Genomic DNA, 14,313 nt, shown 5'->3' with positions numbered 1-14,313 from the left:
AAGAGAGATGGAAATGTGGAAGCATAAATTTACGGTCAACCCAAGAGAGAAAAGAGTTTTCCTTTTTTAGTCTAGTTCGCGTATTCGAGAGGCGAGATTGTCACCAGAGAGGCAAAAAGCAAGAAGGAGAGAGAGAAAGAGAGAGAGAAGAAGAATGAGAGAAAGAGCTGTTGGTCTCTCGAATGTGGCGGCTGGCGGCGCAGAAGAGCCTCATCAAACTGAAATTTCGCTGGGGTCTTATCCTAAATTCATCGTTGCAATAAACTCCGCGTTACAGCTTGTACACGACCAGTGCCTACCCCCTCCCTCCCACCACCGAGACGAGGGATGTCGGCTCCAAAACGCGACAGGCGAGAAAAGGGAAAGGAGGAAAGAAACACGAGGGTGAACACGAGGCGTTAGGGATAGAAATTCCGAAGGCAAAGCAGGAGTCTCGAAGTTATACAGAGTGGCCTGCGCGCGAAATGTATATTTAATGCCATCATTCTAGAAAGCAGCGGACCTGCCCGTTTATATTTCAGTGCTTGGCAGAATTGTTTGCTACTTTTTCTTTCGCTGCCAACCCCTCGATATCCAGCCATGTCATCCTGTACATGTACACACATAAAAAAAGAAAAAAAAAGAGAAAAGGAAAAAGAAGAAAAAAAGAAATATCGGGAGAGTACTGTCGTCGTGTATTTTATCGTTGTTTTCGGATATACTTCTTTTAATTTGTCGTGTAATTAAAAATGTTGACCATATTTCGAAGAATCTTTGTTCCATATTTTCTTCCCTCCGCGAGGTGAAAAGAAAACTACGGAGGATGAGAAGTAGGTGGTAGCTTGGGTAAGATCTCTTAATTTCGCGTCGAGATAACGCTCGTTCCCACATCGTAATAAGGGTAGAGTAAAAATAAGAGAGGCTGAATGAGAAGTTTTTAATCATCCTCCGTATTCCCCAGTCGTTGCTCTTTCTGAACGCTGCTGTATTTCTAGGTCACCGCGAAATTTGAGGCGACAAAATGATTTTTTTTTTGCAAACTTCGGGGCGCCGGAGTTTCTTTCGAAACTGCAGACAACGTCGCACAGTAGTTCAATGGCCGATTTGGCGGAACAAAATTAATATAATATAATAATATATAACAGTGTTCAATTATATAGTACATAGTAATAAGTTTGTTCATATAAAGTGTATAATTATTTATATTTATATAAAAAATGTATATTTACATATAATAAATTGTGTATTACATAGTGTATAATAATATAATACATACAACACAATAATCATTGATTTGAAATTTTGATTTTTGATTTGATTTGATTAATGCAATACCCAAGGCGCATTCCCGATAGTCTCGATCAATCGCTCTATTTATTCAAAAAATATTTACACAGCGCAAAGAATTAAAAGCGTTAGAAATTAATATCGCTGAAATTACACGCTGCACACAGGGGTTGCCACCCTATTGTGTTGTATTTCACGTGAACTCGTCAGATAAATCACGATTAACACATCTGGTACCGGTGGTACGTTACATTCGTCAGAGACACGATTTTCATTAAACGAACAAGTGTACTCTTCAGCTTAATACCGATATAAAATCAGAGGGAAAATGTAACGAACGTGCGAGGAATTATCGTAAATGAATATCGCGATACAATTTCCAGAATCCGTTTCTTGCCCCTACGAAAGACCTGTGCGTTACATTTTTCATCGAAAGTGTCACTGTACAACAGAGATCAACAACGATCAAAAATCTCTGTGTGTTTTATCATTAATTTATTTATACCATCTGTGAATTTCATCATATTCTCTAACGGCATAGATGAAATTATTTTTCCAATCACATCTGTCCGAGGAACAAAGCAGTCGCTTGTCAGGCGAAAATTAACAAATCAAAATAGAAGAGCTACGGTGATCGTGGTTGAAATAATAAAGCAGCCGAACTCATTATTACCGCGTTCCACGGGCATAAAAAGCGCATAAATCTCGCGGACGTGGACCAATACAATCCGACCAGCCGACTAGCATCACCGGAAGCTCTCTCAGCCGCAGCATCAGCAAATCTGAGAGAGAGGCGCAACGGGTATCTCATCCGCGGCTTTACAGCCGTGTAAATCCCACGGAGGGCTTCTTAATACTTTACTGCCGTCATGTAAACGTAAAACCACCCCAGCGTCCAATCTTCCGGAGTTGCAGTCGTCGCTGTTGCGCCAGGAGTTTCAGTCGGGGCTGATGCGATGCGGTTGCTCCGAAACGCGTAGGTGGTATCAGTCGATATCGTGAATCCTGATCTTCACCCGGATTGGACGTTGTTTTATTGGGCGTACCGGTGTTTTATAGATTCCGATTTTCTCCGGCCTGATGAAACCACTTGAGCTTCTCTCGTTTGAACTTTAACCTTTTCCCTTCTTCCTTCCTCCACTCTATCCTGTTTCTGTGTACCACATCACTCAGACACGATTTGGAGTTCCGTATTTTTGATCGACGGACACGACGATTTTCCTCGTCGATCTATCTCGATCGATGCAAACCAATCGTTCTTTCTTCGTTGTTTCGTACCACGTACTTTTTCCTATTTTTTCTGCTTCTTCTTCCTCTTTGTCTTTACATAGAACACTTTACCTTTCACGCTGAAAGAGCAGCACCGGATAAAATGCAGAATCCGGCCTGGCTGATCTTATCATTCGATGCATGTCTCCGTAGTCGACGATAAAGATACTGAGATTGTCTGGCTCTAAATCATGGGTTTCCTTTGAAGAATCCTCTACATCGCGTCCACTCGGCTCTCCGTTTCGAGAGTAACGTTCGAGGATAAGTTTCAAAGGATTTTTCGATTGATTAGACGGTGATTGGACATCGAAAAGAATAGTAAAATTGACATATATAGATATGTTGTACGCGATTTTGGAAGAGTGATTTACATTTACCTTAGACTCGACGATATTGGGACGTACAGACTCGTGCTAACTTAATAACAGTAATATTTCTATGTTTCTTATTATTCATAAAATATTAGTGAAAAATTGATAAAAGATATTAGAATATAAAAATAACCACTCTCTTGTTAAACGTATTTCAACAGCATACGTATCAACTACCATATTATAGAGAGCATACGTACTATACAATTTAACACAGTAAGATAGATCGATAAAGAAGTCTAAACCTCAGGACTGAAATAACTTTATCCACCAACTTTGCGAGCTGTCATTATTCCGCAATCTAAAGAAACAACGAAAGATAGAGAAAGTTGTGCGATTCCCTTCCAGGCGACGACCTCATGTCAATCCCTCGTATCAATCTAACACCGCAATCGATACTTCTCCATAGCATCGAGCAACCGAGAGTTCAGTTTGTTAATTCGTTGGAAAAAAGAAAGTACACGAAGCAACAGCGAAGTAAGAAAATTACCGGGTACGAATGATTTGTTCCACGTGTTTTCGCGAGTATGGCGCCAACGCTTCTGCAAGATGCACGAGCCCCGACGAGTATGTCCCCGGTCGTCCATTGTGAGCACCACGTGTTATAACTTGCGTGAAACGTATGGGGCGCGGAGCAGTTCCCTCAGGACTGACGCACGGCCTCGAAACTTTTCTTCTCCCCCTTATGAAATTGTAACGCAGACACGGATTAGCATGGAGCCTATTGTCTGGCCTGTGCGCCAGGGAAAAACGCACACGTTCGCGTGACGCGTCGTGTCGCGGAACCACGCTGCGATACCATCGAATCGATCCCGTGTTACGCGAGATGGACGGGCTAAGACCGCGTTTTCCGACTCCATTTTCACTGTTCCCCGTTCGTCGTCGACGGGTCTGGTTCGATTTAAGTCGGTGAAATTAATGGAACCGACGACCGTTCCCTCTCGCGAACCAATTCTGTCGCGTTCAAACGCTTCATTATGGAAATAGACAGCGAGCGAACTATACCCAGTGCCAATGAGGTAATTTGGTATACGCGTTGCTCACGGAATGGACTCTCGTCGACCCTGGATTAGGATTGATTGATCGTGTCTTTGATTACACCACACCATACCGCGCTTCGTGTTTAATATTCCGTTTGACGATGAGGAGAAGTTGCAAATTGTATTTCCTTACTGAGCTCTGTTTATTAGGTTGATACCTAGGGAATAGGGAATGATACCTTTTTTAAGTCAGATTTCTTAAATGTATGTAAATCCTTGGATATTTCATTAAAATGAGTTTCCTGTAATTGTACTCAATTGTGTAATCTTCCTAACAATTATCTAATTTCATTCTGTATTTAGAAAAATTATCAATTTTTTCATTCTTAAATTTTCGAAAAAATGGTGATTTATAGTTTCTTGTATTATACATCTTCTTTCCTCATACTAGGGTTGGACAAAATAATGGAAGCATCTCTTATACGTCACATACATATATAAATATGACATAGGGTTAGATAAAACAATAAAACACCTGGTATATGTCATATCTGTATATGTATATGACATATAAGAGATGTTTCCATTATTTTGTTCAACCCCTGTACATATTGAGAGGATATAGATCTTTTAAGAAGTTTGGCAATAAATAAATTGAAACACAAAGGTCGACTTTTTATAATAAATATCATACAATGAATATTGGTTTACCAGGACAGAGTCACTTAAATATACATAGCTTGCTTTCTTCATCATCTTGAATATATCCAACACCGCAAATTATATTTCATCTGCGAATTATCATAAATCACTGAACAATCACGACTTACATCAACCACCGATAATATCAATCTTCTACCTGATCTGAGCTACTCAAACATTATCCTCAAGAAATGATCAATATCCTCAATGAAAACAAGGTATTCTTTCATTCCCATCCATCTGTTGCCCTCCAACGAAGAGCAAAGAACATAATAAGACGTCCTATTTCGAATGGATCAAAGCGTGAACAAACAGAAAGTGCGAGGCATAGAAGAACGGAAGTATCTTTGAGCGTATCAATTTCCCGTAGCCGTCTAAACCAGAATATACCGCCGCTGCGGTCTGCTCCCGGACCGCAATCGCTATACACGTATGCAAAACACGAAATTGCATCAGAAAGCGCTAGGCCCGTCTTCTTACCTTCCCTAACTCACTCTTTTTTCCTTTTTCCCTCCTTTTCTCTTTTTTTTTCTCCTTTTTTTTTTCGCTTTACAGTTCACCACGTAACGCAACGGTCCCCTTACTTGGCCAGCGCGAAACACTCCCGGGGGTTCGGTCACAGGGGGGATGGACGGTTCTGTGGCCTGGCTGAGCCTGCGCTAACGTTTTACGGCCACGTTACCACGCCACTACCACGAGTAAAATCGAAATCCCATTCCCGTTAATTCTCCATGGAATCGAACTCTGCGGTGGCAACGCCGGCCTCGCAATGGGATTTCATTGTAACTGCGCCCGACTCCGGGCCGGCTAACTTTCGCGAATTTTTCACGCTCCCACTCTTCGAGCCTTAAGCAACGTCGAGATCGAGTTTAACCCTCTCTCGTTCGAATTTTACTTTCTGGTAGCAAGTATGTAAAGTCCCACCGCGGAAATCCACGTCCCAAGGTGTCTCAGTTGTGTTGTTCGTCCCACCGTGGACCCGAACTTTGTAATGACACCGGGGAACCTCGGAAGTTCGTGGAACAGCAGATGAAGATTCTTCGCGGGAACGGTAATATGACATTTATTAATGGGAAAATTGAAATTGGTCGAGCGTTTCAATTACTCGCGAGTTTTTAAGAGGATTTCAACTGTATTACTTCAACTTTGTTTCGCTGTGGCAGTATCTGGCAACGAGCAGGATTAGAATAGAGCCTCGATTTTCACACGAGAAATATTATGAGATATGCATGCGCCTACTTAAAACGACAGAAATATTTTTTTAAAAGTACGTTACAAATATTTCACTTGTAATTTTAAGGATGGATAACAATCCTGACATTACGGTGCTCGCCTGCCTTCAAAGTCCAAGAAATGAAAAACGCCTCTCCTGTCACTAATGTTAAACTTCAACTGGGATAAGTCAATGTTTGATGATTGAAACAAGAATCTTGTATGTTAGTTAATATGTTTCAGCTACAGTGAAACGTAAAGATTTTGAAGGTGAGTCGATATGGATGGATGATGTGGCGTTTGAAAACCAGACGCTAAACGATGGACGTGTTAATGTTTGGCCACGCCATGATGGTACCGCAATGAACAAAGTCGAAACCACAGTCACCCGGAATTCTCTATGGAACTAAACTCTGCGGTAACGTCAGCCTCGCGATGGAATTTTATTGCAACTGTTACGGTGTAACCGTTCGTGTCGAGCAACTTTAAACACAGAACAGCATCGTAACGTGACAAGATAAAAGATGAACTTCTCGTGAGTACGAACTGTCATGTACAACAGTAAGATACAAGTTTAATCGAGCGTTAGAGATGAAACTTTGTAGAAAAGGTTGAAGACAACCGATTTCTTTAACAAATGTTCGTTATGTCTCCATATTATCGTATTAAACAATGATTTATTTATTTACACTTAAAAATTACACGAATGAATTTAAATATCATCATATCGCTATATCAATATCAATATCAATATAAATGAAATATTTCACACATTTTTATAAGTATAATTGAAATCTTCCCTACTTTGTATTCACATTTTGAAATTAAAGCAACCCACACATAGGATACAAATACACCTGAATCGTTCTATATATCATCGTAATACAATCATCTTGTAAAATAATATCTCTTCCTCATCCTACTCTTGTACCACACTTTTATCATCCTCTGTCTCTTACCAATCAAATCGTCACGTCAATTCTCCGAAAAATTTCAATTTCACACCCAGTTCGAATGCCAAACGGCACAAAGCACGCTAGGCGTTAAGAGCCATCGGGACAGGCGTGAGAAACACGATACGCGACTGTTTTACGTGCTTCAATTTACCATTCGCGAACCGGACCGACGCGACGATCATAATTAAAGAAAAAAGGCCAGGCTGGAAACATGATCTGTAAGCGGCTGACCATGGTCCCTGTCGAAAGAACGAAACTCGAGCTTTATCCTTTTTCCGGCGTACGTCCAGCGATCGCACGCGTTGTTCTCCGCTTTTAAATTATTTTTTTTCGTGACAATCGTCACATCTGGCCATAGAGGCAACGAGAACGGGGTTGGTTCTCTAGTTTCTTTCTCCCTTTCTCCCCTCTTTATCTCTTTTACTCTTCAACGTTTCTTTTTCCTCTTTTATATATTTTTTCTTTTGATTCTCTATTTGGGGTGGTTTTCGGTTTCGCGACAGGTGGTACGGCAACGATACGTTGCCCGAATAATTGCGTTTTCGAATTGTCGTTTCCTCCCTCATGGTGGAGCGTCGTTTCACCGTTCTTTGTGCCCAACCATGAAACCAGTATCGAGAAAGACTTTTTCTTCATCCCCGTCGAAACTCTTCGCCCCTCAGGGGAATCCGGTGGAATTCAATGGCCGATTTCAATGGACTGTAGAAGGTAAAGATACGTGAAAAGCTACTCTTCGAGGTACGTCCGATACCTCGAAAATTGTTTTCTCTTACGTCTCTCCCTCTGCTTCTTCCATCTCCTTTTCACCAGCCCTTTCTACCTTTCTTATTTCGTTTTCTTTTTTATCTATTATTATTATTATTATTTTTCCTATTACAATTAATCTTGTTTCTTTGTGCTACTCGTTATGCGAGGAAATTTATCAAATCCGAGGACCCTCGCGATTGATTCGAAGCGTCCGCGTGTGTGTTTTGCGTCGTTCGAGTGTAACGCGCGCTTTTCAATTTATTGGCTACAATCCACTCGAAATTTAATAACGTTCCACGTGCTCGTTATCTCCGCTTGTCATCAATAACTGCGGCTCTTCTTGTTCCTCTGTACACTAACACTTTGTCGTCGCCGCTTTTCGTGCAACGCTCTGGAGGATCGCGGCCGTGTTCGCGCGATATTGCGCCAAAGAATGACGCCATACTGAAATCATTTTTTTTTCTCCACTCTCCGCGAACAATCGAGGGAAATAGTCTTTCATATTTTAAAATGGATCGGTCGGGAAATTTTTATACGGGATTTTATTATTCCTCGGCTTTAAAATGTAAAGGTGTAAAAATAACCGTGAATTCGTGGAAATTGTATAAAAGGTTGTTGTATAATGAACACAGAAACGTCAAATCATATTATATTCATGTTTTAATTAAGATATCACAGGTGAATGAAATTTCGGAACGAAAACAAAAATGAATTTGAGACAAAGTATTTTTATGAATAAAGTTAATTATGAATTTTTATAAAGCATTAATAAGTTTCTTATTTGTTTATCTTCAATAGCGATCGTTTCACAAATTTAGAGATCTTTCTTTCTTGTATCAATTCAGTTAAAATCCATATAGAATGTTGCTCACATTTCATGTTTCTTACTTTAACCAGTATACTTGCACAGTAAAATAAAGTTATTTATAACTTGAAGACTGAGCCCTAAACGTTATTTTTGTAAAGCAACTTTTATCATCCCTTTGATCTCTCCAATCAAACCTATTAATATCACCTAGATATTTTGTGACACTTTGTATAGAAGATTATTCATGAAACATCAAATCCTCGTCGGAAATATCACGCACAGAAGATAAGAATTTAAAGCGCAATACGAAAAAAGACCTAAGAATACCTCATAAAATAACACTTACATAAGACGAAATAAAATGATCTTCTGAGAGCTAATTCAATAGCATCGAACTGCCCTATATCCATAAGAATCCGATTGAAACGTCGTTTAGAAAAATCAATTCCATCGTCAGATTGGCCTTCTCGACGAAACAGGAATCGAAAATAAGATCGGTTGGTCGTTCGAGATAGCCCGTTATCGAGGCTGAAGTTGATCGCGAGACGAAAGGGCGGACAAAACTAAAGAAGAACGAAAGAAAGAACGGAATGAAGGTTAATGGCAATTTCGATGGAGGCGTTTCAAGTAATGGACAGAAAGAAGAGAAAAAGACACGCGAACGAGGTATCTACGGATCGGATTTCGGTCTTTTTAAAAAGCGTTGCAATGTGGTCGGCACAGAGGAAAATGGTCGGCCGTCTCGAGACTTGCGATTGTTCGACAAGGTTAAAAAGCAATTTTCCTTCCCTGACAATGTCGAACAATCGGACTGCAGGTGACCACGGTCACATCGGCATCACCGACGTCGGTACCGACAAAGCAATTCCGATTCAATCTTCCTGAACGAACCACAATGATGGTATCCGTGGAAAACGAGCGCCAAGTGCAGCGCCGCTCAACAAGAAGTGCACCTGGGCGCAGGAAAAATTTAACCAGGTGCGGTTCGGCGAGATGCTAAACGAAAGCGTGGACGCGATTCAAAGCGGCGTATAAAGAAGATTGCAGCAGTTTCATTGGCACAATTATGCTTCTCTGGTGTTCTTAATACGCCTGGTCTGCTTCTCTGTTCTTTGTTTTGTCTTGGGAAATTGTGAAAATTGTGCTTTGTTTCGTAGAAAATTTGTTGTAATTGGATTTGGAATTAGCTTCTAAATGATAAAATAAAACGATGAATGTCGCTTTATCAAAGGTGTCGACAATGAAATGTAGTTCTTAGTACGCTTATGCGTATACAAGGATTAATCTTTGTGCGTTCGTCTACGGAAATTGATTGGACTTTAGTCAACGTGTCATTGTAACTGAGTCTTCTTATTCTGAGGATTTACGAAGATATATGTAGCATTAAAGTTGACTCTTTTTCACTCTGAAAATATACAAAGATACAACATAAGAAATACAGAAAAAGATGAAGGCTAAGGAATTCGCCTTTCTTGCTTCTAAAATCGAAACTTTTTAAGAGTAACACCCCCTTTCAAGATTCTCTGGGTTACATTCAGGATAAACTTAAATTTAAATATGTTTATTGTGATAATTCACAAACCGAATATTATAACACCTGACGCCTTCACTCGTATTCAACGACAGAAATTGTCCACTGTCACTCACGCAATTAGACTCGCACGAAAATTCCATTTCTTTCCAAACATCACGGCAAGAATATAATACAAAACCAACTAAAAAGGCAAAGATCTTCCTTCTCTCTCTCTCTGTAAAAGAAAGGGCTCCACAAAATATGAAATTTCACGGCGACCACCATTTCCAGTCTGCGTGCATTAAGCCGACATCGATTGTTCGATGTTCGCGGCACGACGAGAACAGAGTCGCGCGAGTGCATCCAGGCGAAATGGAAGAAAAGAGTGCGTGGAAAAATCGGGACACGCAACGTTCGTCTACAATGGATCGCTTAGAGGCGAGTAGAGTCGTCAGCTGTCACGATGATGTAGACGACGTTTCTGCCGGGATGATTGACAGTTTTATGGGGGACGACGAAGACCGTTTTTCGAATTTACGAGCAGAACGGAGTTTTATCGTGGCGCATGAGGGGGTCAAGCGTTACGCGACGTTTGATGCTAATCGAAGCGTGATGCTGCAACAGAAGGTGGTTTTCGAACGTTGCTACGTTTGTTCGTTGTTTCCTCGAATTAAATGGTACGCGATTCGTAAAATTCGCGAAGATGCGCCGACTATCACCGGTCGTAAGATCCTGCGTATAGATTCATTTTTATTGCGCCAACTGGAATTCGAGGCGGACGGAGGTTATAAATGTAAATTACTACTTTTGTTGTTTCGCTGCCAGCTGTGCGATCCCCGCGTGTACCGGGCAGAAACAACGGGGGGTAAAATCGTGAGTATACAGAGGGGAGTTTTATGAAAACGAAGTTGATATTCTGTTTGTTTGAAACGTAGCGGACTGTTCCGATTTATGAATTTTAGGCGAATGTGTATTTTAAGGAGCGATTAAGTGCAAATTACTTTTCATTAATCTACTAGTATTCTTAATGGATTGCAAATATTTGTTGCAAATACACATTTTTATGAACGCTGAAGAAATAAGACTTGAAGATATTGTTGAGAATTGTGGATCTTAATTGCCAAAATAGAAGTAAAGGAACACTAAGGTTACACTTAGAATTCATATTAAAATAGTTTTTGATTAATTTAATAAACACTAAACATTTGCCTCAGCACTCTCTTTGTCTCACCCTCTTCCATACCAGACTTTCTTTCTTTTTTTTTTTTTTTCGTGGAGGAAACCTTCATAGGCGCCCCGCGCCCTCCGAGGAGAGGGCGTCAGGTAGTGCCGGATTCCTACCGGCTAAAACCTCCACGGTGATCGTCCTGACGATTGGTAGGAGAGCCCCGGGACCATCTTTTTATCTTCTTCTTCCATACCCGACTGCCAACGGAACAGTTACATTCATCTGTTTTTCGAAACACCGCGCACGCACATACTTCCACACACTTATATTCACATACGTGTGTCATTACTTCTCGGCTAATCTAGTCTAGCACACAAAATTATACATATCTCAATAGAAACATTTATTTCCTTCGTCAAATATTGTCATTTTTAGAAGAGTTTTATTATTTTTCCTATACTGTATATATTTATATATCTTTGATTAAAATGCATAAGAATCAGTTCAGGATCATGCATCAGAATATAGTTCAGTTATTGATTCGAAGTGAATCATGAAAAACGCACCAGTCGAGGCACGAAGTATAATTAAGTATATTTTACAAGATTCATCATTTTCATATATGATACATTAAACAGTAACATAAATAACAATAAATATAAAAATAAATAAAAAATAAAAATAAATATAAGAATAAAAGATAGCTACAATACAATGCGTATAATAGTAATTTAATCTCCGTTAATAATGCTATAAAGTTCTTTTCATTCAAATGTACTACTGGTTAGTAAAAAATATAATTTTCTTTTGTAAGAAGAATTTTTTATGCGAGTCTCCTATTTTCATAGCTGCTATACATAGTTCTTGACCACTCTAAGAGTACTTTAAAGTTTTCACTCGAAGCTTACTTTCTTCCATCGTGAAACTTTTGAAACTGACATTAAAAGTTATTAGACACCATGATCAGAAACTTTAATATCATATAAAATTCCAGAAGTTGTCGATTATACTACCAGTAATAAACCATTCGAACTAGAAATGAGGATAATATTTCTGCGCTATGGTCCATAATATTTAAAGAAAATTTGAGTGAGTGATATTTTTTATAACCAAGAATCAAACTTCATAATTATATTATATAAGATATGTATCTTATTACCTCGTTATCTACTATTATAAAATGAAAATAAAATGTAGAATCTGATGAAAGAACGCAACATTGGAAAATGACAGTATATGTAGTATTATTCCAATGTGACAACAAAAATGTGAGGCTATGAGATTGAAAGCATAAAATGAAAATGTGGAATAAGCAATGAGAAAGTATAACAAGAAAAACGGTTCGTTGAAAGATAAGAATGTGCGTGCAAATACTTTTTGTAGCCATCTTATGTGTTAAAAGACTGTGAATTACTCACCTCGCAATTAGAATGACTGATGTTGCTCAGATTCAGCCTGAACACCTTGTCCCTGTAACAAACGAGAAAAACGAAAATGAGCCAACGGTGGCGTAACAACAATTCGCATTAAACGCGGCGATAGCCGAAAGCTCGGGGTATAAATTTTCATTCCGTACGTCTGTGAGATACATTACCCCTGCTGGGCTGCAGGCTCGCCTTATCTAGTCACGGTTATGTATGGTTGTGTAGGAGGTGTGTGGCACTTTGCTTACGGCATTCTGCCCGGCACGGCGGAACTGCTCGCAAACGCCACGGAATTTCTATGAGCATCGAAGGAAGGAAACCCTCGTCCCTACGTCTACCAATCTCCTGTATCTTCTTCCTCGACGGAGCCCTAACTTTCTTCGTTTCCGTTCTATCGCTTATTTTTTATTAGGATTTCCTTTGACGCATGATCCTCCGGCTAGGCCCAAGGTTATTAAACAAAAAATATACGCACACGTCATAAGACAATAACGAGGATGCGGATTGTCATGCAATTCCATATCTTTATAAAAAGAATTGTACAACTGGCGAATGGCTACTGTGGCGGATAAATGAAACTTTAAAATTTATACACTATCAATTTCAGTAATTTTTGTATCAAAAGTTTTTTATCATATTCACAACACTCATCTATTCTGTGGTATATATTATATTTATTCGTTACTCTTATTGAATATAGATCAAGTTCATAAAATTATAGTATCTTCATATATCTTACATTTTATCAATTTTCTTTTCTCTGTCATTCCATACAGTAATTTGTTTCGTATAATCTAAAAATTATGGCGAGTACTCTAGATATTAGGTTGTCCGAAAAGTTTCTTTCGTTTTATGAGGAAATAATAGACGCACAACGTCTTTTGTTTTATATTATTTTGTCCAATTACGTACGATCCATTTTGTTCTGTTGAGATAAACACCACGACATTTCACAAACTTGGTTTCACATTTGTATGAAAGTGCACTGTTGTAAAAAACATGTTTGCGAAAGAAAGATACTTTTCGGACAACCTGATATTTTATACGTTTCAGTATATTATATGCATTCTTTGGATCTTTGCATTTTTAAATTTATCATAACTGCATAAAAATACATCTAATAATAAAGAACCAAGGCAACGGGGTTTCTTCTTCGGAAGATTTTTCCTCAATTCAGCGAATACAACCCTCTACTTTCCCTCTAGAAATTCCAATGGCGTTAAACTAAACGTTTGTATGGCCGGAGCGACGTGTTCCACGGAATCGCCCGGAACCGGGAATTTGGAACAATTGAAGCTGGAGCTGAAGCTGGAGCTTCGATTACATACAGCTCGTAGGCATATTTAATTTTCGTTTCTACGGCACCTTCGTAAGAATTCGGCGAGTTATTCAGAACGAGGAAATTCGTAGTTGCCTGACCTAGAAAATGGAAAACTTCGAGTTTTCCAGCTCGCTACGCTGCATAATATAAGAAACTTTCTTTATATTGATAACTGGAATTTTGCGATATATTTTGCTGACTTTAAAAGTGAAACATAGACATACGTGTATAGAAATTGGTATAATATTTGTTTACAAGTGTAATCATGTTTGACTGCATTAGCCGTTTTCGTTTATATGATAAATGGTGAAATTGGTGAAACTGGTAAATGCGAATAAAGTGCTTACAAATGGGAATCATTATAAATTTCTTACCCCAAAATATTTTCTTTCGTCGATAATTAAACTTTTCCATTTCCTGAGAAGGACTTTGAATAATACAATTGCTAAGAATATTATTACATATCAGAAATAATCTTTGATCGTTCATTTGAAGAATTCATTTAGAAAATCAAAAGATTCATCTTCATCCAATTTCGCACATAACTTTCATCATTCCAATAAAATACCATGTATA

General features: G+C 39.0%; 1 protein-coding gene across 4 annotated transcripts in view; it reads right to left on the bottom strand.

Annotated features, from left to right (window-relative positions):
• LOC122568153 (semaphorin-2A) overlaps positions 1-14,313 on the bottom strand; it is a 558,514-nt gene that overhangs the window by 47,723 nt on the left and 496,478 nt on the right. For all 4 annotated transcript variants that reach the window (XM_043727557.1, XM_043727556.1, XM_043727558.1 and 1 more), the window contains one exon: positions 12,411-12,462. In XM_043727557.1, the coding sequence (XP_043583492.1) occupies positions 12,411-12,462 (52 nt within the window). The remainder of the gene's footprint in view (positions 1-12,410; positions 12,463-14,313) is intronic.

This window comes from Bombus pyrosoma, linkage group LG6, assembly GCF_014825855.1.
Source record: "Bombus pyrosoma isolate SC7728 linkage group LG6, ASM1482585v1, whole genome shotgun sequence".
NCBI classification, from domain to species: Eukaryota; Metazoa; Arthropoda; class Insecta; order Hymenoptera; family Apidae; genus Bombus; species Bombus pyrosoma.
This window is presented reverse-complemented; position numbering and strand designations above follow the sequence as displayed.